This window comes from Eublepharis macularius, chromosome 14 (assembly GCF_028583425.1).
Source record: "Eublepharis macularius isolate TG4126 chromosome 14, MPM_Emac_v1.0, whole genome shotgun sequence".
Lineage (NCBI taxonomy): Eukaryota > Metazoa > Chordata > Lepidosauria > Squamata > Eublepharidae > Eublepharis > Eublepharis macularius.
The window spans coordinates 60,059,290-60,084,592 of record NC_072803.1 but is presented as its reverse complement, the minus strand read 5'-3'; the positions used below and the strand labels follow the sequence as shown (position 1 = coordinate 60,084,592).

Below are 25,303 nucleotides of genomic sequence, written 5' to 3'. Positions count from 1 at the left end.
CATCCCCTGGTACTCTTCTGTAGGGTTTTAATTTGCAGAGTAAATTATTGCGCAGTAGAATATAAGAAGAATAGACTCCAGTGTTTAGCTCTAGAAAAATACTACGTATTAGGATAAAGAGTACATTGGTGAGAAAATAAAGAATTGCTAACTAACTGCCTGCTACATCTTGATGGTCAGACTAGAACTGAGAGAGACTAAGGGCCAAGCTACACATGACGAATGACGCTTGAACGGCAAGTGTATTTCTCCCTGTTCACTTGCCCTCCACTCAATCCACTTGCCGTTCAAGTGTCATTCGTCATGTGTAGTTTGGCCCTAAGACTGAACAAAGAACAACAGACTCTTCCGTATAAGTAGCTAGTTAATTGCCCCCTCCCAATGAACTGGTTGCCCAATAGTGAATCCCAGATCTCCTTCATTAAGCATAAAAACTCCACTTTCTATGGTGAGTAGCTTAACTGGACAGCTAAGTGGTCCTATGCACACTAGCTGACTAACTAACTAAACAGAACAACAATTTAACTCCTTCATGACTGAACTTAGGACACTTGCTAAAATCCCGACACCTTCGTTGGAGCCCTGTCAGCACTCCATTCCTCCCATTCTCTAAACCTACGAGTAGGTTCCCCAAACTGGGTGGTCTGGGCCCTCTCTCTTTCTCCATCTGCCTGTTGCTTTTCTTCTTCCCAGGCTCCTTAAGTCCTCAGTGTGACAGCTCAGGGGCATGCGAGTGCAAAGCCACAGTGACTGGCTGGAAATGTGAACGTTGCCAAGAGGGATTTCACTCCCTCAGCGAAGGCGGATGCAGGTGAGAAGGGTGAAAATGCATCCCCTTGGACATTTGTGGGGAGGGATTCTGCAGGGAGGAGGGATAAGAGACATGATGTTAAGACCATGCTAAGTTGAGGGCATCTTCTGGCCCCAGGGAGGCTCACCTAGTCTTAACCAAAGACAGGGCCTTTTTGGTCCTGGTCCCAGCCCAGTGGAACTCTCTGTTGAGACTCAGAGCCAAGCTACAAGTGACGAATGACACTTGCCTGGCAAGTGAACAGACTCACGTGTATTCCTCCCTGTTCACTTGCGCTCCACGAGTGATCAAGTGGAGCGCAAGTGGAGGGCAAGTGAACCAGGGAGGAATACACGTGAGTCTGTTCACTTGCCAGGCAAGTGTCATTCGTCACTTGTAGCTTGGCTTTCAGGCCCGGACAGACTTGTCATCTTTTTGCCAAGCCTGTAAGATGGAGATGTTCTGCCAGGCATTATGGTTGAGGTTGGGGCTTGGATGAGTTCCTCCTGCCGGTCTCCTGTATGGGGGGAAAGGGTACTGTGGCCTCCTGCCCCAGTTTGTGCCACCAGTTGTTTATCCTTGCCGCTCCATCCCCCATCCCCATCAGATGTTTGGTTTGGGGCTGGATAATGTGTGTCTGCCATCAAGAGAGGTCCATTAATCTGTATTCTCTTATTTATGGTTTTAAGTGTGATTTGATCCATGGTTGTTATGCTCTGAGCCTGCGTAAGCCGGGAGAGTGGAATATAAGATTAATAAATCAAATCAAAGCAGTCTCAGATGCCCCCCCTCCCCCCGGTAACCTGCAGACAACTCGAAGCTTCTCATAAAACTACCAACATCCTCAGGTGCCATATTAAAGTGAAAATGGGTATAGTATGCTTTTTGTCGGTCCTGGGGCCCCCCAAATGCTCAACCTCACCAGCATCTGGGACCAGCTTTCTGGGGCACAAAGTATGCCAAGATAACCACAGCTAACCAATTGGATTTGTTTTGGTTCCTCTTTCACAGACCTTGTGCCTGTGATACAGCTGGAAGTGTGGGGGTGTGTGACCCTAACACGGGGCATTGCACCTGCAAGGAGAAAGTAGAAGGATACCTGTGCAACAGGTGGGTGAGCCTGATGGCAAATGCTTGTGAAATGCTTCACGTTCTCTAACGCTGAAAACAGAATCTTCAGAATTTGGCGGGGGGAGCAGGAGCGCTTCCCTTGTACCCTCCCTAATTCCCATCTGCTGAGAGAGCGGATAACAGCGGATACATCTAATGGCAATGGCTGTCAACGGAAGCCATCTACCCAAGCTGTCGCTGTTTCAAAGTCAAGCCTGAAGCTAGATTGAAAAGGGTCACTGGCAAATGTGCCTTCCAGATAGCTTGGGAGCTGCTCTGCTACCACCCATTCAAGAACCTTCCCTAAAAGCATTTGGACCACTCTGTGGGGTGGGGTGGAGAGAAAGTAAACTGGTTAAGGCTGTATCCGGACAGACCCTAGGAATTCCCCTTTATGACTTGAAAGAACCGTCTGTATAATAATGGAAGCAGGGCTTTTTCAGGGGGAACGGAGTTCCGGAACCTCTTGAAAATGGTCACATGGCCGGTGGCCCCGCCCCCTGATCTCCAGACAGAGGGGAGTTGAGATTGCCCTCTGCGCCGCTCTGGCAATCTAAACTCCCCTCTGTCTGGAGATCAGGGGGCGGGGCCACCAGCTATGTGACCATTTTCTCCTAGGGCAACCCACTGAGTTCCACCACCTCTTTTCCCAGAAAAAAAGCCCTGAATAGAAGTATTGGATAACAGAAGTACTATGATAAGACCACGTAGAGTATGCTCACCTTTTTATTTAGGTTTAATATCACCATAGTCTCTCCCAACTTATTTTGATTTCCCGAGAGTTCCACGCTATAGATGAGTAGGGCTAGACTGAACGCCATCCCGTCCGGAGAGCCGCTGGGACGTCTAAATAAAGGGCCTTACTCTGAGCGACTGTGCCAATGCAGTTCTGGCCAAATAGGCACTCTTCAACACTGTCTATTTGACTGTGACATGCTCAATGTGGCAAGAGGTAGTTGGATAAAAGCTTATATGCAGGACTCGAGCTGCGTAGTGGATAATTTGAGGCTTCTTTTAGCCTGGGTGGATTTTAATGTCACATTGGCAGTTGCCAAGTTCCTCGCTCAGCCAATTAAGATTAATACCTATTAAATGTCTATAGTATATAGATCTATGGATCAATAAGTTTGCTCTTATTTTAATTCTAGTGTGACAATGTTCAGAGCCAAATTGGCTGTATGAGCAGAATCATTAAAGCGGGCGGCGGGGGGCGGGGGGGGGGAGAGCAGGTGATCTGACCATCCACCCATCTAGTTTGGCCTTTGACAGCAAAATTGGGTGGGGGAGAGCAATGATTCCTTTAGTATCATTTTCTTACATGCTTATTAAGTGAAGTATGTGGTGATGGATGCAGACAACAGATGCTGAGAACCAGGGCTGTTTTTCAGCTGGGACGCGGTGGAACGGTGTTCCGGCACCTTTTGAGCAGCGCGGAGGGCAATCTAAACTCCCCTCTGTCTGGAGATCAGGAGGCGGGGCCACTGGCCATGTGACCATTTTCGTTGAGGGCGATTTAAACTTTAAAAAACTCCCCCCTTGTTCCAGCTGACCCAAAGTGACATCATTGTGCGGTCGTGAGGGCATGCACACACTTTACACACGTGCATGTGGTACCAGGGGCACCACCTCCCGCCAAGAGTTGCCTCCTGTGCTGGCAACCCACTGAGTTCCGCCACCTCTTTTCCCAGAAAAAAAACCCTGCTGAGAACATCAGCTTTCATGTCAAACACGCTTCTAGTCCTTATGGCTGTCCAGCACTGATGCTCCCAGCTCTGGGTAGCTCTGGATGGACTATAAATCTGAAACGAAGAATGGTTCTCTGACCCTCTGGTACATGCTTTCTCTTTGTCCAGATGCCAGCCTGGGACCTTCAACCTGCAGCCCCACGACCCTGCTGGGTGCACTGGCTGCTTCTGTTTTGGACACTCTGTGGCATGCACAGTAGCTTCTGGGTACGAAATGTACAACATCATCTCTGACTTCAGCCAAGGTAATTCTCTCTGGGTGCTATACACATGACAAACTTGTATTTGATGTATGCCAGCGTCACATTCATGAATAGCAAAAAAACCGGAGGAGAAAAAATATTTTTAACTCACTATTTGAAACAGAATATATATTAGTCATGCAAGGTAAAAACCTACTAATGGTATATTCAGTACATATATCACCTGCATTTCACAATTACACATATACATCATGAATTCATAACACAAATTCATAACACAGAGTCCCCAAGCTGGGGATTCAAGGGTGTACAGGCAGATGGAAACAAAACAGGTAAGTCTTAAAGATGTTATACTCCGAGATTGTGTTCTCCATCTGCACCTCAGACTCTTCTGTCATCTACAAAAAGAAAAGATATAAGAGAAGAAAATTATATCAGAAGTCCTTGTATAACATCTTTAAGACTTACCTGTTTTGTTTCCATCTGCCTGTACACTCTTGAATCCCCAGCTTGGGGACTCTGTGTTATGAATTTGTGTTATGAATTCATGATGTATATGTGTAATTGTGAAATGTAGATGATATACGTACTGAATATACCATTAGTAGGTTTTTACCTTGCATGACTAATATATATTCTGTTTCAAATAGTGAGTTAAAAATATTTTTTCTCCTCCGGTTTTTTTTTGCTATTCTTGACTGTGGTCCACCCGGGGGAAGCCCTATTTGTTGTTACCTAGTGTCACATTCATGGCTTCCAATTAGGAATCCTGAGAATTGTTTTGGGGAGGAGATGCTGAGAATTCTTTCTTAGAGCTCCCTAGACTCGACTCGGTAGGGAAGACAGCATGGTATAGCCTGATCTTGTCAGATCTCTGAAGTTAAGCAGGATCAGCCCCCATCAGAAATTAGATGGAAATAGCCAGGGAAGACTGGGATTACTGTCTGCAGAGGAAGGGAGTGGCAAACAACCTCTGCTTTTCACTTGCCTTGAAAGCCACTTGCTGGTCTCACCGTAAGTTGGTTGCAACTTGAAGGCACATGAGTTCCTACTCATAAAACTACAGTAGAAGACTCCAGAAAAAAAGAAAAAAACAAGTTTTGTTAAATCTGTACATGCATATATTTTTTATTTTTTTATTTTTTATTTTTATTCCGCCCTCCCCACATTTCCAGCAGGTTCAGGGCGGATTACAAAATACATAAAGGTTAAAATATATAAAACAGTTGTTATAATTAACAATTCTAAAAACATCCAATGTACACAGTTAAAATACAATTATATATATATCAACATAGCGGCACAAAATTCCACTGATCAAATTTAAAACAACTTCAGAGCATCTCTGCATTCAAGAGTTTTTTAAAAAATGGGGTTATTGATGGTGGGGAGGGCCCAATCCCTCATCAACCGGCCAGGGGGGCTCCGCCTAGCACTGCCCATATGCCTGGAGCTCCGTCTTGCAGGCCCGGCGAAAGGATAACAAATCTTGCCGGGCCTTAGTCTCTTCAGACAGAGCGTTCCACCAGGCTGGGGCCAGGACCGAAAAGGCCCTGGCCCTGGTTGATGCCAGGCAGGCCTCCCTGGGGCCAGGGACCTTTACCTGATGTTTCTCACTAGAATGGAAAGTCCTCTGGGGTTCGTATGGGGAGAAGCGGTCCCACAGATATGCTGGTCCCAGTCCGCATAGGTCCTCACTACCACATAGCCATATGGTAGTGATGGACATCATTCTCATAGCAATATTAAGCAGCAAAAATGTAAATATATACAAAGCAATTTAAGTAGGAAGCTTTTACCACTATAAAGCACCAACCTTGTTATGGCCACTCCTAGTTCGTGTTTTGGAGAATGGAATGGCACTCTTAAGATTACAGAAGACGGTATAATCCCTGATCTAAACTCATAATGCCAGAATGCTCCCAAAATTCTTGTACTTCAAATGTTCCTCCAGATTTTGAAGTTCCAAATGTCCGGGTCTTCTTTTCAAAACGGAACCAAAGCGCTGGGAGTTCTCAATTATTCCCAAAATGTTGTAGAGCAGTGTGCACGCGTTGTTGGTCACCGCTTTTGGTTCCTTCAGTTCATAGGCATTGCTCCCTTCTCGGTGTTAACAACGTGTGATGGTGGTGGAGAGTGCCCTCAAGTCATAGATGACTCATGGTGACCCCTGGTGGGGGTTTCACGGCAAGAGACTAAGAGGTGGTTGTAAGGATCCTACCAAGGAATTACAAAAGACTCCCCTGGTTGGTTTTTTGAAGCTTTATTGTAAGATCCAGTGACAAGATATTACGAAGGCATTGTCAGGAATAAGGCACATGCAAAATCCAGTAACACATACACTGTGTCAGACTGTGGCTAAATAAGGCTCTCACTACAGGGTTCCCTTTAGAAGCAAACACAAGTCCATTGTTTGAAAAAGGAAACTTTACTGCAGAAAAGGTCCATTATAGTCCACTGTCCTGAATAGGAGACTCAGGATGGTACATGATCATTGTTACCAATGAAGAGCAAGCATAAGGTACAGAGTAACAATACCCATCTGGATTAGCCTCCCCCCCACAGTTCTCAAAACAACATCTCTCAGTCCTGGGAAGCTGCTCTCCGTCAAGGCCAATGCTTGGTGGAACGGTGTTAGACAAAACAGTCTCCTCCAGTGGGAATGCTGCCTGGGAACTGGTGCACCTGGGGAGAAAGCACTTAGACACTAGAAGCATTAGAAAATGGAGTCAGTACAGTTTAGGTATACACTGGACCTGACATTCTGCCCCCCTTAAAACAGATCCCCCCCTGGTTTATATGGGTAGCGAGTATGAAAAGCTTTGGTTAATCTAGGAGCATGAACATGTGCAGAGTTCACCCATTCATCGTAACCTGAATCAAAGTCCTTCCATCTAATGAGGTAAAAAAGCTGATTTCGCTTGAGTTTAGAGTCCAAAATTTGTTGTACCTCATAGTGTATTTGGTCGTCAATTAAAGTTGGAATGGGTGGAGCTTTGAGGTGCCATTTGTTGTCGGTGGGAGCCCTCTTTAAAAGACTGACATGGAACGTATCATGCACATGGCGCAGGTTCTTGGGTAAAGTTACAGCAACAGTCACTTTATTTATTATCTTGCGCACAGGAAAAGGTCCCAGGAACTTCAGAGCGAGTTTGCGGCTTGTCTGAGCTAGTTTCAGGTTCTTTGTGGAAATATACACATGATCTCCAGGTTGTAATTCCCATTCGGCCACACGATGGCGATCAGCGTATTTTTTGTAATCCAGTTTGGCTTTTTCAAGGTGTTTCTTAATAAGAGTCCATTGATGCGCTGCCTCCCCCCACCATGAAGACACATCTGGTAATTTGGAGGAGTGGAGAGGGGGAGCGTCCAACGGGAAGGGATTGAAGTGGGTTCCATAGACAATTTTGAAAGGGGCCTCTCCCGTTGATGCGTGTACACTGTTGTTATATGAGAATTCGGCTAGAGGGAGAAGGTCCACCCAATTATCTTGTTGAAAATTAATGTAGCAACGAAGGAACTGTTCTAGTATCTGGTTTGTTTTTTCGGATTGTCCGTCGGTTTGTGGGTGGTGGCTTGAGCTGATACCTTGCTCAATATTCAACATTTTCAAAAGCTCCCGCCAGAAGTTGGCAACGAACTGTCTGCCGCGATCCGAAATCACCTTGGACGGAAAAGAATGTAATTTTACGATGTGTTTTAAAAACAGATCCGCTAGTTTCCGAGCGGAGGGTATAGCAGTACAGGGGATAAAATGAGCTTGTTTGGAGAACAGATCTACCACAACTAAAATACAATTATGTCCTTTGGAAATGGGTAGATCAGTGATAAAGTCCATAGATATTACTTCCCAGGGTCTGTTTGGCGTTTCCAATGGTTGCAGGAGACCCGGAGGTTTTCCTTTCCTGGTTTTGGCGCTGAGGCAAACGGGGCAGGAACTAACATATTGGGAAATGTCTTTGCGCATGCCCGGCCACCAGAATTGCCTTTGGATTAGATGCAAAGTTTTCAGATACCCATAATGACCGGCAGTGGGAGCATCATGACAGCGCTGCAAGACCTCCAGCCTGAGGCTGTCTGGGACATAAAATTTGCTCCCAGCTAGCCAATCCCCGTGTGGGGATTGGGTCAGTTTGTTTCGCGGAGCTTTATCCCCCTCCTTCTCCACTTCAGTTTTAAGTTTCGATTTCCACTCCTGGTTGGCCGGGAGGGACGGCTTGGCACGACTGCGAGTAGTCACCACGCCCCCAAGTTGCGTAGGCGAGAAGACCGTGTCGACAGTCTCCTCCCGTTTGCTCTTATGTTGGGGCATGCGCGATAGGGCGTCCGCCAAAAAGTTAGTTTTGCCCGGGAGATAATTTAGAGTGAAGTTGAATTTGGAAAAGAATTCCGCCCATCGCAATTGCTTGGCATTCAGTCTGCGTGGGCTTCGGAGGGCCTCTAGATTTTTATGATCTGTCCAAACCTCGAAAGGGTATCGCGCCCCCTCCAGCCAATGTCTCCAGTTACTAAGGGCTGCTTTTACTGCAAAAGCCTCCTTCTCCCACACATTCCAATTCCTTTCCGCCTCCGAAAATTTTCTAGACAAGAATGCACAAGGCCGCAATCTTCCATCCTCCCCCTTCTGTAGCAAAACCCCCCCTATCGCCGTATCGCTGGCGTCGACTTGTACTACGAAAGGGGATTGTTCGTTGGGGTGGGAGAGGACGGGTTCCGTTACAAATTGCTTTTTTAGGCATTCGAAGGCAGTCTGGCAATCGGGGGTCCATTGCAGTTTGGAGGAGGGTTTTTTAGCTTGGTCCCCTTTATCTTTTGTTTTCAGCAATTCTGTTAAGGGGAGTGTGATTTGGGCGAAGTTTGCTATGAAGTCTCTATAGAAGTTGGCAAAACCCAAGAAGGATTGCAGTTCTTTACGGGTGGTGGGTGTTTGCCAGTCTTGGATCGCTTGTATTTTGGCTGGATCCATTTTTAGACCCTCTTGGGAGATACAATACCCGAGGTAAGTGAGTTCGGTTTTATGGAATTCACATTTGGACAACTTGATGGGCAGTTTATTCTTCATCAAGGTGGCCAGGACCTTTTGTACCATTTGAATATGTTCTTCCTCAGTATCCGAATAAATTAAAACATCATCAAGGTATACCACGACCCCTTTGTACAGAAATTCGTGTAGAACTTCGTTTATCATGGACATGAATACAGACGGGGCTCCCGTCAATCCAAAAGGCATAACTAAGTATTCATATTGTCCGAGGGGCGTATTAAACGCGGTTTTCCACTCATCCCCTGCCTTGATACGAACGTGGAAGTAAGCATCTTTTAGATCTAATTTCGTAAAGATCTTACCTTGGGCCACGACGTTGAGAAGGTCTCGGATGAGCGGTATAGGATAGGCGTTGTTGGTGGACACTGCATTCAGTCCTCGGAAATCCGTGCACAGTCGGAGTCCCCCATCCTTCTTTTTTACGAAGAGAACTGGAGCGGCGTGGGGACTAGTGGCTGGACGGATGAATCCTCGTTGGAGGTTGGTGTCGATGAATTTCCGGAGCTCTTCGCGTTCATGGAGACTCATGGGGTAGAGTCGTCCTTTGGGCAGTGAGGCTCCGGGCAAAATTTCCACCGCACAGTCCGTTCGTCGGTGCGGGGGTAGAGTATCAGCTTCCTCCTCAGAGAAAGCATTTAGAAAAGGCCAGTACGGTTCGGGTATTTGGTTGACTTCTTCTTGGGTGAGAAGGGCCTTTTCATTATGAGTTGGATCTTCGCCCCAGTTTTGATTCCAACGGTGATTTGTACAGTTGGCATGACTGAAGGTAATACATCCTTGTGCCCAGTCTATGTAGGGATTGTGATCACATAGCCATTTGCTGCCTAGAATTAACGGGTACTTGGCAGTAGAGCTGATGACGAAGGACCTCTTCTCCCAATGTGGTCCCATGCCTGTAATCACTGGGATGGTTTCAGTTGTGACAGGGTTCATGCTGGTACCATCCATTTGCTCAAAGATTACTGGATTTTGTAAATCCCGAGTTGGTAAAACTAGTCCATTGACTAGAGCTGGGGCGATGATGTCTCTCGAACAGCCTGAGTCAATAAGGGCTTGCACCCGTATGTGCATCTTCCTCTCTGGGTTGATTAGAGTCACTGGCATAAATAAGATGGACCCAGGCGGCCGGTTCCGTGCAGGAATTGGCTTGGGGCGGATCTGTCGCTTGGGCCCTTTTACGACAGATCCATCTCGTTTCCCGACTGGGGACTTTCTGGATTGACTTCTGCGGTTGGGGAAGCGGGGTCGTATTCCATAACTTCTTCCGCTTCTAGCCCTCTCTCTGAGGCTGGTCTTTGGGAAGCGCCGCGGCCTCTATTCGCTCGTGGTGCGGGAATCGGACGTTGGAGATTAGGAAACGGAGCAAGGGTTGGACGCCGTAGTTGAAGCGGAGGTCTTTGCACAGGCCGGTAGGGGCATTGTGCTGCAAAGTGACCAGCTTGTCCGCATTGCAAACACAGCCCTTGTTGCCATCTAGCATCTCTCGCTCCACGGGTGGCGTAGCCAGCTCCCCGTCCTCCCTTCTGTAAAGTCAAAGGTTTTCTTTGTCCCGTTTGTTGTTGTTGTTCAACCAAACGGACTTCTAAAATGCGATTCTCCACTTCGCACACAAGTTGGATCCAACCCAACAGCGTGGGGGGATTGTCTTGCATGAGGGCTCTGTCCAAAAGTCTCGGGTTAAGTCCTTGTTTGAACAGAATAATCTTGGTGGACTCCTCACACCTAGGGCACTTGGCTGCTAACTGCCGGAATTTTGTGACATAGTCTCTTGCTGACATGCTGCCTTGTTTGATGGCTTGTAATTCTGTTCGGGCCCGGGTTTCTTCTAAGGGGTCTTCATATTGCGCTCGGATAGCATCCACTAACCCCTGGAGAGTATCAAGTTCTGGGGCCCCAACGTTATATAGTCCTACATACCAATCTGCTGCCTTGCCCTGTAAGCGAGATCCAAGATGTTCAATTTGACTGGCCTCACTGCCGAAAAGGTGTCCCCACCGGTTGAAAAACTGTACCACTTGCACCAAGAAAAATCCCAGTTTGGAGGGATCCCCATCGAAGGTAGCTTCCAGTTTCACCCAGCCCATCGGGAGTTCTTGTCTCGGAGCAGGTGCTGGGTAGAAGTCCATCGGCAGTCTTAATTGCGCCTGGGGCGCGGGAGGAGGTAACTGGAGTCTCGGTTGGGGCAACGGTGGCGGCTGTACTGGCGGCGGTTGAACCGGCGGAGGTTGGGCCGGCGGTGCTGGCGGAGGTTGCCGTGGTTGAGCTGCCGGGGGTGGTCTCGGTTGGGCCGGAGGCTGTAGTGGCGGGCGAGCAGGTGGCGGCAGCCTTGGTCAGGCTGGTAACACGGGAGGCGTTGGCGGTAGCTGTCGAGGTGGAGGAGGCTGGGGTGGTTGAGTGGAGATCGGCCGCTGAGGAGGGGGTTGGAGGTGTCGTAGTGGTGCAGGCCTTCCCGGTTGATTCGGGGGTGGTAAGGCGGGCTGGTCCTGTGGCTGCTGCAACGGTATGAGCTGCGGTCGAGGTGAGAGGGGCCGCAGCGGTGAGGGTCGGACGGGTGGAAGGCCGCGCGGGCTTGCCCCTGCGGGCGTCGTTATTCTGGGAAGTAAGGACTGGCTTCGTAGCGCTGGTAGACCGTCTCCCGAAGGTTGCCCGACGGGAACAGTTTCTTGCGGTTGACGGGGGGCTTCCTCCTCGGATGGAGCCGCGAGTGCTCCCGATTGGTCCGGCCGGACCGTTATAGAAGAAGTACGGGGGGGTATCACCGGTGTATCACTTGGCTTTTCTTCCCCTTCCGTAAGCTTCTCCACGGGAGTCCCGTCTGGCGGTACATCCCCTCCCGAGTTAGGAGGTTCGGTGGGAGTCCCTCCGGGTGGCTCAACCGGGTTATCGCCTCTCGGTGGAATTTCCTGCTGTTTGGGAAATTCCTTGGGTTGTTCTTCCAATGCGCCAGAGTCGGTACCCCCCTCGCCGGTAGGTGACGACCGTTGCTGGACTTCCTCCACCGGATAGGAGATGACACTTTGGAGGGTAGCTATCTGTATCGCCATCTCTTCAGGAGACAGTCTCTCTCCTGCTCCCATTGCAGAAATTAAATGAATGGCATGAGCCAAACTTTCTTCCATATCCATCAGTTTAGCTTCTAACTGTTGCATCCGACTTGGCCCCGGTTGCTCGCTCATGGAACCTCCATTCGTTGCACTCACCGGGGAAAAGGGGCCCCAAGGAGGAGGGTCCCCTTGAACGACTCGCGATCTCGCAGCTAGGATTCCCTTGGCCATACCCGTCACTGCCGAGATGCTGGTATCTACCGCATAGGTGCGACCTTGTATCTGCTCCCAACTTTGTTCAGGAACTTCCGTTGGCTCTTTCCACGGAGCAAGTTCGGAATAATCCCAGCTCAGGACGCCGCGGCGGGACGTGTCCCCCTCCGTCTGCTCGAACGTCCTGTTCCAATATCGCCATGGTTGGCTGCTATCTAGCTCAGGGACGGTTTCCAGGCTTCGGCGTCCGTCCATCGAAGCTCGCGGATGTAGTCCACCTGCCCGGCGCTCTCTCATTTCTCGGGGTCTGGCTCCCCACTCCGACGGGGTGGGTACCGAGATCAAGGGGAGAGCGGTCGCTTTCGGCCTTGCCCCGAGGTCGCCTTCGGTCTCGCCCCGAGCACTGAGGTCGATGAGAGGCGGGGTAGAAGTGGAGGCTCCGGTCCCGTTCCCGGCTGCTCCCAGCTCCTGGGAGTCTTGGGCTTGCACAGGTTGATTGTCGGGAGACGCATACGGATCAAACAAAGGATCCCTGTCCGGGACAACCTTGGATTCCGCTGGGCCCGACTCAGACATGATTGGTAACAAAATGTCAGACTGTGGCTAAATAAGGCTCTCACTACAGGGTTCCCTTTAGAAGCAAACACAAGTCCATTGTTTGAAAAAGGAAACTTTACTGCAGAAAAGGTCCATTATAGTCCACTGTCCTGAATAGGAGACTCAGGATGGTACATGATCATTGTTACCAATGAAGAGCAAGCATAAGGTACAGAGTAACAATACCCATCTGGATTAGCCTCCCCCCCACAGTTCTCAAAACAACATCTCTCAGTCCTGGGAAGCTGCTCTCCGTCAAGGCCAATGCTTGGTGGAACGGTGTTAGACAAAACAGTCTCCTCCAGTGGGAATGCTGCCTGGGAACTGGTGCACCTGGGGAGAAAGCACTTAGACACTAGAAGCATTAGAAAATGGAGTCAGTACAGTTTAGGTATACACTGGACCTGACACACTGCGGGTAATCAGTCCCCGCCCCCCTTTTGGGGGGTTGGGCTTGAATGCCTGAACGCTCAACGCCTGAGAGCTCAAGGCCCCCCGGCCAGCTGCACAACCTTGAAGAAACAACCCAGCTGCACAACCTTGGAAGAGCAGCTTGGCTGCATCATCCTCCACCCTTGGGACTAATGGCAGATGCCAACATCCTGACAGTGGTTTGCCATTGCCTGCCTCTGCCACCCTGGTCTTCACTGGAGGTCTCCCATCCAATTACTAACCAAGGCTGACCTTGCTTAGCTTCTGAGATCTGACGAGATCAGGCTCACCTAGGCTATCACGCACACGCACATGGATCAAACATTGCAAAAAAAGCAATCAGGATATGAATACATGTACAGATGTGTCAAGATTTGTTTTGTATGATGTTTTAACAATGCACAGGCATGCATGTGCACATCAGTCAAAGACCACAGAAAAGGAGTTGCAATCGTATGTACAATGACAGAAAAATTGCTTTTTTGTAATGTTTTACCAGTGTGCACATGCACATTAGTAATAGAGGGGAGGTATAAATGAACTGAAAGAACTTACAGTTGCATCAAACTATACATGATCCAGTGCCAGAATTAATTTTATAAAATTCTCCTTGTTAAATTAGAAACAAAGAAAGTAGAACAGAATGCAGCACAGAATGAAACCCCAGAAAGACAAGGGAAGAGAATGAGCGGTGTCAGGGCTTGCAGTGGCCGCCACTGGGCGGGGCGCCAGGCGATCTGCTCCTGACGTCAAAGGGGTGCCAGGGATGCTGCAGGACCCTGCTCTGTGGAAGGAGGGGCGGTATCCCTCACCCAGGCTCCCTCTCAATCCACTCGCTGGCCTGCTCAACCTGCGCCACTCACCCGCTTTGATCTCTGACATCTCCTGGATGATCATTATTGTTTAGGGATTTTTTTTTAATTAACGGGTGAATAAGCACCTGTTGAGTGGCCTTGGGATCGTGCCATAAGTAAGTGACTGATTTATGATAGACCTCAAGGGCTCATTTATGTGGACCATACATGATTTCAACAGCCAAAACGGTCAAGGATCCAGTTCAGAAGTAGTGCCTTCACAGATGCCAGGATCCTGTCAATATCCATCACTGTAATTGGGTTAAAATTGTCCATAAGTGAACCAGACGGTTTATTAAGTATTTCTTCCACCTTACATATATTACAGTTGGCACCATCCATTGAAACACCATCCTATTAAAATATACCCTGATTATATTTAAAACAGAATTTGAATTGCCACATTAACGTTAATGTGCTCCCAGAGTTTATATTGGATCTGGCCTTTATACTGTGTAATTGCCTATGATGTTAACGACAGATTGTTTCTGGCCAGCCACTTAAAGACAAGGTTTTAGAGCTTTGGGGAAATCATATTTTTGAACAAAGCTGTGTTTATCACAGCATAGGTAAAGGCGCAATTTCATCCGTCCAGAGCACGTATAATGATGCTGGGAGCTGCATTGTGCTGATTCGGACTCAGACTGTTATTCCACCTAAGCCCAGTATTTCTTCCAGTAAAGGAGCTTTGGGTTTATGTATGGTAACCAACCTTTTTAAAAGTAGGGGACCGGACCCTCCTTACCAGATTGGAAGGTTGTTGTGACTCAAAACTGGGTTGAGTCCTTAGCAAGGGCAGGTCACACCACCAGCACCACTATCACTGCCATCTCCCTTTATATTTTAAGAGTCTTTTAAAGAGAAGAAACAAAAATGAGATGTGCATAGAGCAGCAGAAAGACAGACAAATATGTTAAAAAATTAAAAGTGGGTAATGGGGCAGGTTCTCAAAAGCTTATGCTACAATAAAGTTGGTTAGTCTTAAAGGTGCTACTGGACTCTTTACTGTTTTGCAACTACAGACTAACACGGCTAACTCCTCTGGATCAGTATTGGCAGATGCTTCTGACAGCATATTAGAAGCTTTTTGTCTGAATGCTCCCCCTAAGACGGTAATTAATGAGGCGGGAGATTCAGCTTCTTCGACTCATGAAAAAAATGCCACAGTTGTATGTGATGCAAGTGAAGTTCCAACGGACTTAGTAGATTTAGTATTTTTAGCAGCGAAACCGTGTATATAGTAGTTCAGTGGTAGAGCACACATGGTGCATACTTAGGGTTGCCAGGCCTCCTCGATCTCCCAGCGGGAGACTGGGGCCTGGCTCTTACCTTGGAGGAGCTCATGTGTGCCCGCGCGCTCCTGCAAGCGTGATGACGTCACTTCTGGGAGTGACGTCATCATGCAGCCCCCGTTTGGGCGCTGATCGGGCCCGTTGTGGGCCCCTGCGGAGCGCAGGAACGCTCCCACGCCCCACAGGGGCCCACAACGGGCCCAATCCGCGCCCATTTTGGCACGGATCGGGTCCGTTTTGACGTGGATTGGGCCCATTTTGGACCTCTGTGGAGCGCAGGAGCATTCCTGCGCTCCACAGGGGCCCACAACGGGCTCAATCTGCGCCAAAACGGACCCAATCTGTGCCAAAACGGGCATGGATTGGGCCCGTTGTGGGCCCCTGCAGAGCACAGGAACACTCCTGCGCTCCACAGGGGCCCTGATCCAGGCCAAAACAGGCCTGATCCTGGGGCTGCTGTGCGCGGGGGCGCGCAGCTCCGCAGGGGGGCACGCATGGAAGGTGCACGCGCCCCCCCCGGCCAGGTAAGTGGGGGCGGGGTGGGAGGGAGGGGGCAGGGGATCCCCCGCCCCCACTGGGGGTCTGGCAGCCCTATGCATACTCACGGTCCCAGGTTCAATCCCAAGCAGCTCCCATTCAAGGCTAGCAGAGCAGAGACGCTGGAGTATCATAGCTAATCAGAGAATACAACAGTGGGCAAGTCTAGAACAACAGTCATCGTATTTCAGAACTGGAAGCTCTCTTCATCAGATGCATCGTCAGAAGAAAGTTGTGGTTCTTGAAAGCTTATGCTACAAATAAGTTGCTTAGTCTTAAAGGTGCTACTGGACTCTTTACTATTTTGCCAATACTGAGAAATGGTTGGCAAGTGGAATGTGAGAAGTTTGAGGAGACCAGGCATTAGCTGTCATGAAATAATCCCCAATCTTTGATTATATAGAAATTGTAAACGAAAACATACACTTATGAGGCCTCATTTCCTCTAGTTACAGAGGAATGAAGGAAATGTCTGGTGGTTTCTATAAGAGTTACTTCATTTAATAAATTTTGACTCTCAAGAAGAAGTTTTCATTAAGACCATAGAGTCCACCTCAACTGGTGGCACAGACAGACTCCTTGATCAAACTGCCCAGAGATTCTCTTGTCCATTTATCATTCTTTCTCTTCCCTGTGGCTGACTTATTTAAAGGACCTTGAGCTTTCATCATTCCGCTCTGGTTTATGATGCTGATACCCCTTTCCCCCATCAGCTTTGAAATATTCAACCTAGATATAGTTTGCTTGTCCTTTCTTTATCAGAAAGAAGTCTTCTGTAACAGCTAGCATTGCCAACATGAGAGAAAGGATGCTACATTTACAGACGGGACATCTCTATAGATGCTGTCATGATCTGGCTGTGCCAGGAAGGCCTAGCAAGGCCTCAGAAGCCTGTTAGCAGTGGGAGTAGGCCTGCCTACAATTCCCAGGAGCCCCAGGGCAGTTTTGGCACCCTTTTTGGCCAATCAGAACACAGCAGGCTGGTGCTATATAAGCCTGGGAAGGAAAAGGCCTGTCTTCTTTCTCCCAGAAAGGAGGTCAGAGAAAGTTTTTGCTAGGGGGAGAGGCCCTTGTCCAGGGAGGGTGAGAAGGCAGGTCTGGCAGACAGAGGGACAGGGAGTTCAGTTGCGCTAGGGCCTTCGGTTTATTTGGCTGTCACCCATCTATTGTTGCTAAGGCACCTTGCTTCTTGTTTGCTTGTTTGTTTGATATTAACTGACCTCCTTGTAAATAAACCCTTTTGTTTGTTGTTACTCTGCCGGGTCCTCATGCCTGCTTATTGGCCAAGCTACGGCGGTCAGAAGGGTTGGGAGGGGACTCTGGGCCTTCCCAAGGGACCCCAAATCCCAGAGTGGTGGCAGCGTAAGGTGGCTCACCCCACCTGAGGCATGGCAGATGTACAGGGCCAACAAGCATAGAAGTGAGGAGGTGGGAATGAGTATGCTGACCTGCCATCACCTACATGTATTCACTGCACAGAGACACAGCACCTGTGGGTATGTATGCTGTCTGCGCATAAGCTCATGATTGCATACAAACATTCTTGAGCATATCTTGGCATTTGGAGTCCTTACTTATTTATTTACATTATTTATGGTCTTTCTCACTAGGACTCAAGATGGATACACAAAGTCAATACAATCAACAGGATGGGGCATCCAATAAGCAATACAATAGGGTTTATATTGTAGAAATCTGGAACTAACCAGAAATCTGAAAAGAGAACTAAAGCAAAGGCTAAGTATTAACATGAGATGTTAAAAGATGCAGATATTACATAGTCATACTTACAGCACATAGTAGCACAGCAACAGGCAGCATGAACCTGTTGCTCATAGTCCCTAAACATTTACCCTGGTCTTGCTAAATGTACGCAATTGTTAACATTAATTTTGTATCGACTAATATGAATGGCATTAAAGTCACCAATGAACTGAGAACACCAGCAAAGAAAACAGGCAAAATTAAAAGGCTGACAGCAGCAATGTGCGACAGCAGAAAGAGAGAGCAAACGGCACATTTTTTACCTCCCTTTTGTCTCCTGTTAGAGATATTGTTTACCTGTTGACTGACAATAGAACAGAGGCTCCAGTTGAAGCGGGGACCTCCATAGTGCTGACTTGCAAACAGAAAAAAAGGAGGGCTTGGCCTCATTCAGTAGAACCTCAAAAGATCTGCATGGAACCAGACTTCTTTTTTCCTTGTGCAACCAGGACTGGAGGGCTGGAGAATGGAAACTCCTGAGGGTCTACGGGTTCCACTGAGCTGGACAGAAGGAGAGACCTTCCTGGAGCAAGGCCAGTGGGCAGCGGCTGATTTCTTGGCACCAGGTACGGCGTCTGCAAAGAGGAAGCGATTTGTGTGCTCTCCTTCAGGCAACTTCATACATTACCTTTGCATTTCTGACAAAAGAAGGTTGACTCTCAAAAGCTCATACCCTGGAAATCTAGTTGGTCTCTTAAGGTGCTACTGAACTTGAATCTTGCTCTTCTACTGCAGACCAGCACGGTTACCTGAACCTACCTTTGCATAGGTAACAATTTTTAAGGGTTAACAGGCCAGCAAGAATGGCCTGCTCACTGGCATTGACCTACACATAAGAAGAGGGTTCTAAGCCTCTAGGTGAGCAGTATTAGAGGCTTTAGCCTTCCCTTACTTTTTTTTTTAAGAAAATTTTTATTGGTGAGTACAAAATTAATACATACATTCCCCATCTTACCAATAATATATCAACCCCCACCCTTTCCCTCCCCCCTCCTTACAGACTTCCAACAGCTTTCCAACCCTAAACTTATCTTATTACTTAACTTATTTTCAACTAAATTCTTCTAAATCATATATATATTATATCTCTTATTCTAAGCATTTTTGAATTCTTTTATACATACTATATCAAATCTACTACTATATCCATTCTCTACATCACTATTTAAACTGTATATTTCTTAATAAAGTCTCCTTAATACTGATACTGGCTTAGATTATTTAATAGCTAAATTTCCCCATTACTGGTAAAGTTACTTCTCTGTTCTGTTTATAAAATCACAAATTAATAGTTCTCAAACTGCCACAATCCTCCTTTCACATCCCATTTTTTTTCCAAGTATTGTTTCAGTTTCCTCCAATCTGCAATGTATTTTCCTGGATCAAGATCTCTCAACTTTCTTGTCATTTTGTCCATTTCTGCCATGTACAGCAATTTGTAAAGCCAATCTTCTATAGTTGGTATGTCTTGCACTTTCCATTTCTGCACATATAAAAGTCTTGCTGCTGTAATCATATAAAATAACAATGTTCTGTACTGCATTGGAACATCTTCCATTCCCAAGTTCAGTAGCAACAATTCTGGGTTCTTATTTATTTGGGCTTGTAAAACCTCATTAATTACTTCAATTATATCTCCCCAGTATTGCTTAGCTACCTCACAAGTCCACCACATATGATATAATGATCCTTCATGCTTTTTACATTTCCAGCATTTATCTGACATGTTAGAATTTCCTAGCGCAATTTTCTTTGGTGTTAAATACCACCTATACATCATTTTATACACATTCTCTTTGATATTGGTACAAGTTGAAATCTTCAATGTATTTTTCTACAAATGCTCCCATGATTCCATTGTTATTTCCTTGTGAAAGTTTATTGCCCATTTCACCATCTGGACTTTGACTGTCTCTTCTTCCGTATGCCATTTTAGAAGTATTTTATAAATTTTCGAAATTTCTTTTTTACCTTCTTGTAAAATCACTTCTTCTAGTTCCGAGTTTTTCAGTCTTATTCCTCCCTTAAACAGTCCGAATTATAAAGATCTCTGATTTGCCTATATTGGAACCATCCATAATGAGAAGATAACTCTTCTTCCGTCTTTATTTTTAACATTTTATGTTCCGTCAACATTATCTCTTTGTAAGTTAAACACTGTTGTTCATTATAGGCAGCTCTCGGATTTATTACTTCATATGGTACCACCCATGAGGGGATACCATCTTCCAAATAGTCCTTATATTTCTTCCAGATTGTGAAAAGGCTTCTTCTAATATAGTGATGCAAAAACATAGAGTCCGCTTTAACTTTGTCGTACCACAAATAGGCATGCCATCCAAACAGTTTCTTATATCCCTCCAAAGCCAGCAGTTTACGGTCTTTTAACGTTATCCAATCTTTTAACCAAACCAAACAAATTGCTTCATAATATAATCTTATATTTGGCAGTTGCAGTCCACCTCTTTCTTTTGAATCTTGTAATACTTTCATTATCACACCGGGTTTCTTGCCTGCCCACACAAAGTCTGAGATTTTCCTTTGCTGTTTATCCAATTGTTTGAAGTCTCAGATAATTGGGATTGTTTGCAACAAAAACATCACACGTGGTAACACATTCATCTTGATTGCTGCTATTCTTCCCAACCATGACAAATTTAATTTATTCCATTTTATCAAATGTCTTACTATTTGTACCCATAATTTCTCATAGTTGTTTTTAAATAAGTCTATATTTTTTGCAGTCAGCTCAATCCCTAAATATTTCACTTTATTGGTTACCTCGCAGTCTGTTATCTCCATTAGTTCTTGCTGTTTTTGCTTTGTCATATTCTTACACAATATCTTCGACTTCTTTTTGTTCACATAAAACCCAGCCAAATCTCCAAATTCCTTTATTTTGTCTAATATTTTTGGCATATTATGTATTGGATATTCAACTATTAACATTACATCATCCGCAAATGCTCTGACTTTGTAGGAGAATTCCTTTATTTTTATGCCTCGAATTGTGTCGTCCTCTCGTATTTGGATCAACAATATTTCCAAGATCAAAACAAACAACAATGGAGACAGTGGGCAGCCCTGTCTCGTACCTTTACTTATTTTCAATTTTTTAGTCAAATCATCATTAACTACAATCGCTGCACACTGGTCTTTATAAATTCCTTTAACTGCTTGTATGACCTCTTCTCCCATTTGCAGCTTTTCCATAGTGGCAAACATAAAGTCCCAGTTCAAATTGTCAAATGCTTTTTCAGCGTCCACGAAAAAGAAACCAACTTCCTTATCACAGTGCTTATCATAATATTCAAAAGCGTTTGTTACTATCCTTAAATTGTCCTTGATTTGTCTATTAGGTAGGAATCCAGCCTGTTCTTCTGCAATAAATTCCAACAGCCATCCCTTTAACCTTTCCGCCAAAATTTTCGCAAATATCTTATAGTCATTATTCAACAATGAAATTGGGCGATAATTTTTGACATTGGACAGGTCTTGCCCATCCTTCGGAATCAACGATATATTGGCTTCGTTCCATGAGTCAGGAATCTTTTGGCCTTGCAAAATTTCATTCATTACCACTTTTAAAAAAGGTGCCAATTCATTAGCCATCATTTTATAGAACTTAGCCGTTATTCCATCCGGACCTGGTGCTTTCCCTAATTTAGTTGATTGGATGGCTTCTTTTATTTCCTCCTCTGTCACTTCTCTGTTTAACTTTTCTTTCCATTCCTCTGAAATTATAGGAAGCTTCACTTTCTCCCAAGTATTCCGCTATTGAATCTCTATTCACCTACTTTTTCTGATACAGTTTTGCATAAAATTTAAAAAAGGCTTTACTAATAGCTGCTTGATCCATCAATATTTTATCTTCTCGAATCTTAGTTATAATTTTCTTCTCCTTTTTCTTTTTTAATTGCCACGCTAGATATTTCCCAGGTTTATTTGCACCCTCAAACGACTTCTGGTTCATTTTTTTCAAATTCCACTCCAATTCTTTATTGTTCATTGCCGTCAATTGTTCCTGCAGGATTTTTATATCCTGATATATTTTCTTTTTCCCTGGTCTTTTCTTAAGTTGTATCTCTTTGGCTTTAATTTTTTCCATAATTTCATGTCTCTTTTCTTCTTTTCGCCTTCTGTCTCTTGCATTCAAGTCCATTAGTATTCCTCTTGTCACTGCTTTGTATGTGCCCCATACCTTATAGGTTGGTACATCCTTATTCATATTATATTGTACAAAGAACTTGGTCTCCCTCCGTAGCAATGCAATGTTATCTTCTTTCTGTAGCAAATCCTCATTTATCCTCCATCCTCTTCTTTTAGTGTTTTTCCCAAATCTCCACATAACTGGGTTGTGGTCTGAGCCTACCTTGAGCATTATCTCCACATCTTTAGTCCATATCGCCAGTTCTTTGGAGGCCCAGATCATGTCAATTCTTGATAATGCCCAATGTCTTGCTGAATAGAATGTATATTGTCTATTTTTAGGATTTTGTCTCCTCCACACATCTTCCAGACTTTCTTGTTCTTTAATCTCAAAAAATGATTTTGGCAAAAGTCCTCTTTTTTATGTGCACTTTTAGATTTCTTATCTTCTTCCAGGTTTGTAACTCCATTGAAGTCGCCTGCCAAGATTATTTGAGCATAAGTCAGTTCATCTAGCTGTTTCTGTAAATCCTTGAAAAAAATTTCTTTTGCACCATTAGGTGTGTAAATCCCAATCACCAATGACTTTTTTGAATTCCAAATTATTTCCACTGCTATATATCTGGTTTCTTCATCACATAAAACTAACTTAGGCTGCAGCTCTTCTTTTATATACAATACAACTCCTCTCTTCTTTTTGGAAGCCGCTGCAAATTCAGTTCCAAGTTTTGCAAGTTTTAAATATTTTACATCCTGCCTTTTAATATGTTTCTTGCAAACACACTATATTACATTTTTGTTTTAAAAGCCAGTGGAATACAGTCTTGCGTTTAGAAGGTGAATTTAGTCCATTTACATTCCAAGATATAATTTTGCACTCCATGTTCAAATTTTAGCTCTTTTAGGTAAGTCTTTTTCATTATCCTTAATAAACGTTTCCATCTCCTGACCGGATCTGATGTTTCCCCTGACTCCACCAAATTCGAAAGCCAGCCCTTCTGGTATTTCCCATCTGTATCTAATTTTCAAATCTTTTAACATCTGGACCAGCTCTCTGTATTTTTTCCTCTCCAACAACACCGATCTAGGCAGTTCTTTCATAATTCTCACCGTTTTTCCATCGACTTCTAATGGGTCCTGAAATTGTTTACTCACAATTGACTCTCTGGTACTTCTAGCTGTAAATTGCACAATCACATCTCTTGGTAAGTTCTTTTGAGCCGCATATTTTGAATTTATCCTGTATGCCACGTCTAGAAGAGCTGCCGTTTCCACTTCTTTTTTATCCAGATAACCTGCCAACATTTCTGTGATATGCTCTTGGGTTGATTTTTCCAAAACTTCCGGGATCCCACGAAATCTGAGTTTTTTCCCCATTTGTTTACATTCAACTGTGGCCACTCTTCCCTTCGCTCCTCTCATCTCCGTTCTGTGTACATCCGCCAAAGTATCAGTTACATTTTCTACTACGTTAACTCTCTGCTGTGTGACTTGTAGATCATTTTTGACTTGATTAATATTCTTGGATATTTCCGCCGTCTCCACTTTAAATGCCTCTTTAAAGTCCTTCAAATTTTTCTCCATCTCCTGCATCATATCTTTAAGCTCTTTATTTCCTTCCATAACCTTTTTCTCCATCTCTTTATTTCCATCTGTAACTTTTTTGTCCAAATTTTCCAGCACCGCCTGCCAGTCCTTTTTCGACATCATGGGGCTGGGCTTTAGCCTTCCCTTACGATGCATCTTAAGTGCTTGGACCTGGTGTGAGCCAAGGCAGAGGCAAGAAGGAAGTGAGCAGCTTATGTTCATCGTAAGGGAAAGCTTCTGCCAAAGCCCTCTGTTGCTCTTTCACACTGGGGAGGAAGGGGATAAACAGCCTTTTACCTAAGCTTGCGTGAAAGAAAATGGCTGAGGTGCATAATAACAGAATGAGGTCCTGGGATTGGGAAGAGCCAGAGAGAAAGCCCTGGGAGAGCTAGTTGAGTTTCCTGTTATTGTGGGCTTCTGTCTTTCATGTGCCTCTCACCCCATTAAAGAAATCTTTCTTGCTGAATCACATAAATGATTGGTGAATCACATGAATTAATCAATTACATGTGCTTAGATTGGCATATGTCTCAAACAAAAGCCGCCCTGAGCCCGCTTGCGGGGAGGGCGGGATATAAATATGAAATAATAAATAAAAGTTTTCAAGTTGAAAAAAAGATGTTTCTTTTGGTTTTACATGAAGCAAGCCCCATCGTAGAAGAGGCATTCCCTCCTGTATTTAGAGGAGTGGAGGATGCCTCTTTGAAGATTCTCTCCTGTGTGAGGGAGATGCCACTTCTAAACTGTAGCCTGCCTGCTACAGTTTTATAAGGGCATATTTAAAATAATGAACATTTTCTTTAAAGTGTTGCCAAATTAATCAGGAGTGCTTTTTTAGTCAACCAAAAAGTTTAAAATTGATTAACCAATTAATTAATGAAACATTGCAGCCCAATGAGGAAACTAGCATTTGGAGTTCTGGAACATGTGCTTTAAAGATGATATAAGTTCATACCATAAAAAGATGCGGACTCACCAAAGATCTCTGAGATGTGTATGCACAGGAAAGAAAAATGTGTGTTTCCCAGTCTAATGTATGCAGTGACACAAAGGGCCCTCGTCAACAACAGGCCTTCCCTGTAAACCCGCTTTGCCAATCAATCTTATCCTCCTCCCATCTCCTAGAGAAATTCCTGCATGACCAGCGCCTCAGCTACGGGCAACTCCTCTCGGTGCTATTTCGCACACATGACAGCACCCCTGCAACCCAGCAGCCCATCTGGCTGGTTTTAGAGGGGGAGGGCATTATGGTGTCAGCAAGGTACTCCAACATGGATGGGCAGGTGAACAACACGCACCATGAAGAACAGACAGTGACGTTCAGGTATCTATCTTTTCACCTCTGTCCTTTGCCTCTCCTGTAAAACAGGATAAAGTAATCAGCTTAGATCACCAAACACCAAAATAAAGAGGAGGGCTTTTTAAAAGTGTGTGTGTGATTAGATAGAACTAGATATACCTGACATATTGACTGTTCTTTTGTAGACCGTTAAAGCAATTGCCCCACAAAGCTATTCAGTGGAGTTCAGTGCAGTTCAAGTAACTCTAATGAAGTAATAACAGGGAGATCGCAGGGAGATTGGACTGGCAATGCTTTAATAGTTATCAGGGGGGTGCAAATGGCCATTGAAGGGGCTCGGAACAGAAGCCAGCAGAGACCTGAAAAGTACTCCTTAGTTGAAGTGAGCAGCAGCAGTCTTTTAGGCTGTGCATGAAGAGCTTTCCATTTCCATTTCCGGATTGGTCTTTCACAGACTTCATGAGACTGAGAAAGAGATGCAACCTACGCTGTCGGCTTTCCAGTTCCAGCGCTTGCTCTCCAACCTGACGGCGCTTCGCATCCGAACTGAAAGCAGCGGCAGACAGGGTATGTGGTCACAGGAGCTGGGGGAGGCAAGCGGGCTCTTGGCATGGTGGCAGTGCTGGAGCTAAGGAAAGAAGG

The 25,303-nt window shown here is 45.4% G+C and overlaps 1 protein-coding gene across 1 annotated transcript in view; it reads left to right on the top strand.

The window, feature by feature from the left end:
- The window catches only part of LAMC3 (laminin subunit gamma 3), a 105,479-nt gene that overhangs the window by 33,014 nt on the left and 47,162 nt on the right, over positions 1-25,303 (top strand). The window contains exons 6-11 of the mRNA XM_054997272.1: positions 694-811; positions 1,802-1,900; positions 3,754-3,890; positions 18,075-18,191; positions 24,487-24,685; positions 25,116-25,228. Of these exons, the coding sequence (XP_054853247.1) occupies positions 694-811; positions 1,802-1,900; positions 3,754-3,890; positions 18,075-18,191; positions 24,487-24,685; positions 25,116-25,228 (783 nt within the window). The remainder of the gene's footprint in view (positions 1-693; positions 812-1,801; positions 1,901-3,753; positions 3,891-18,074; positions 18,192-24,486; positions 24,686-25,115; positions 25,229-25,303) is intronic.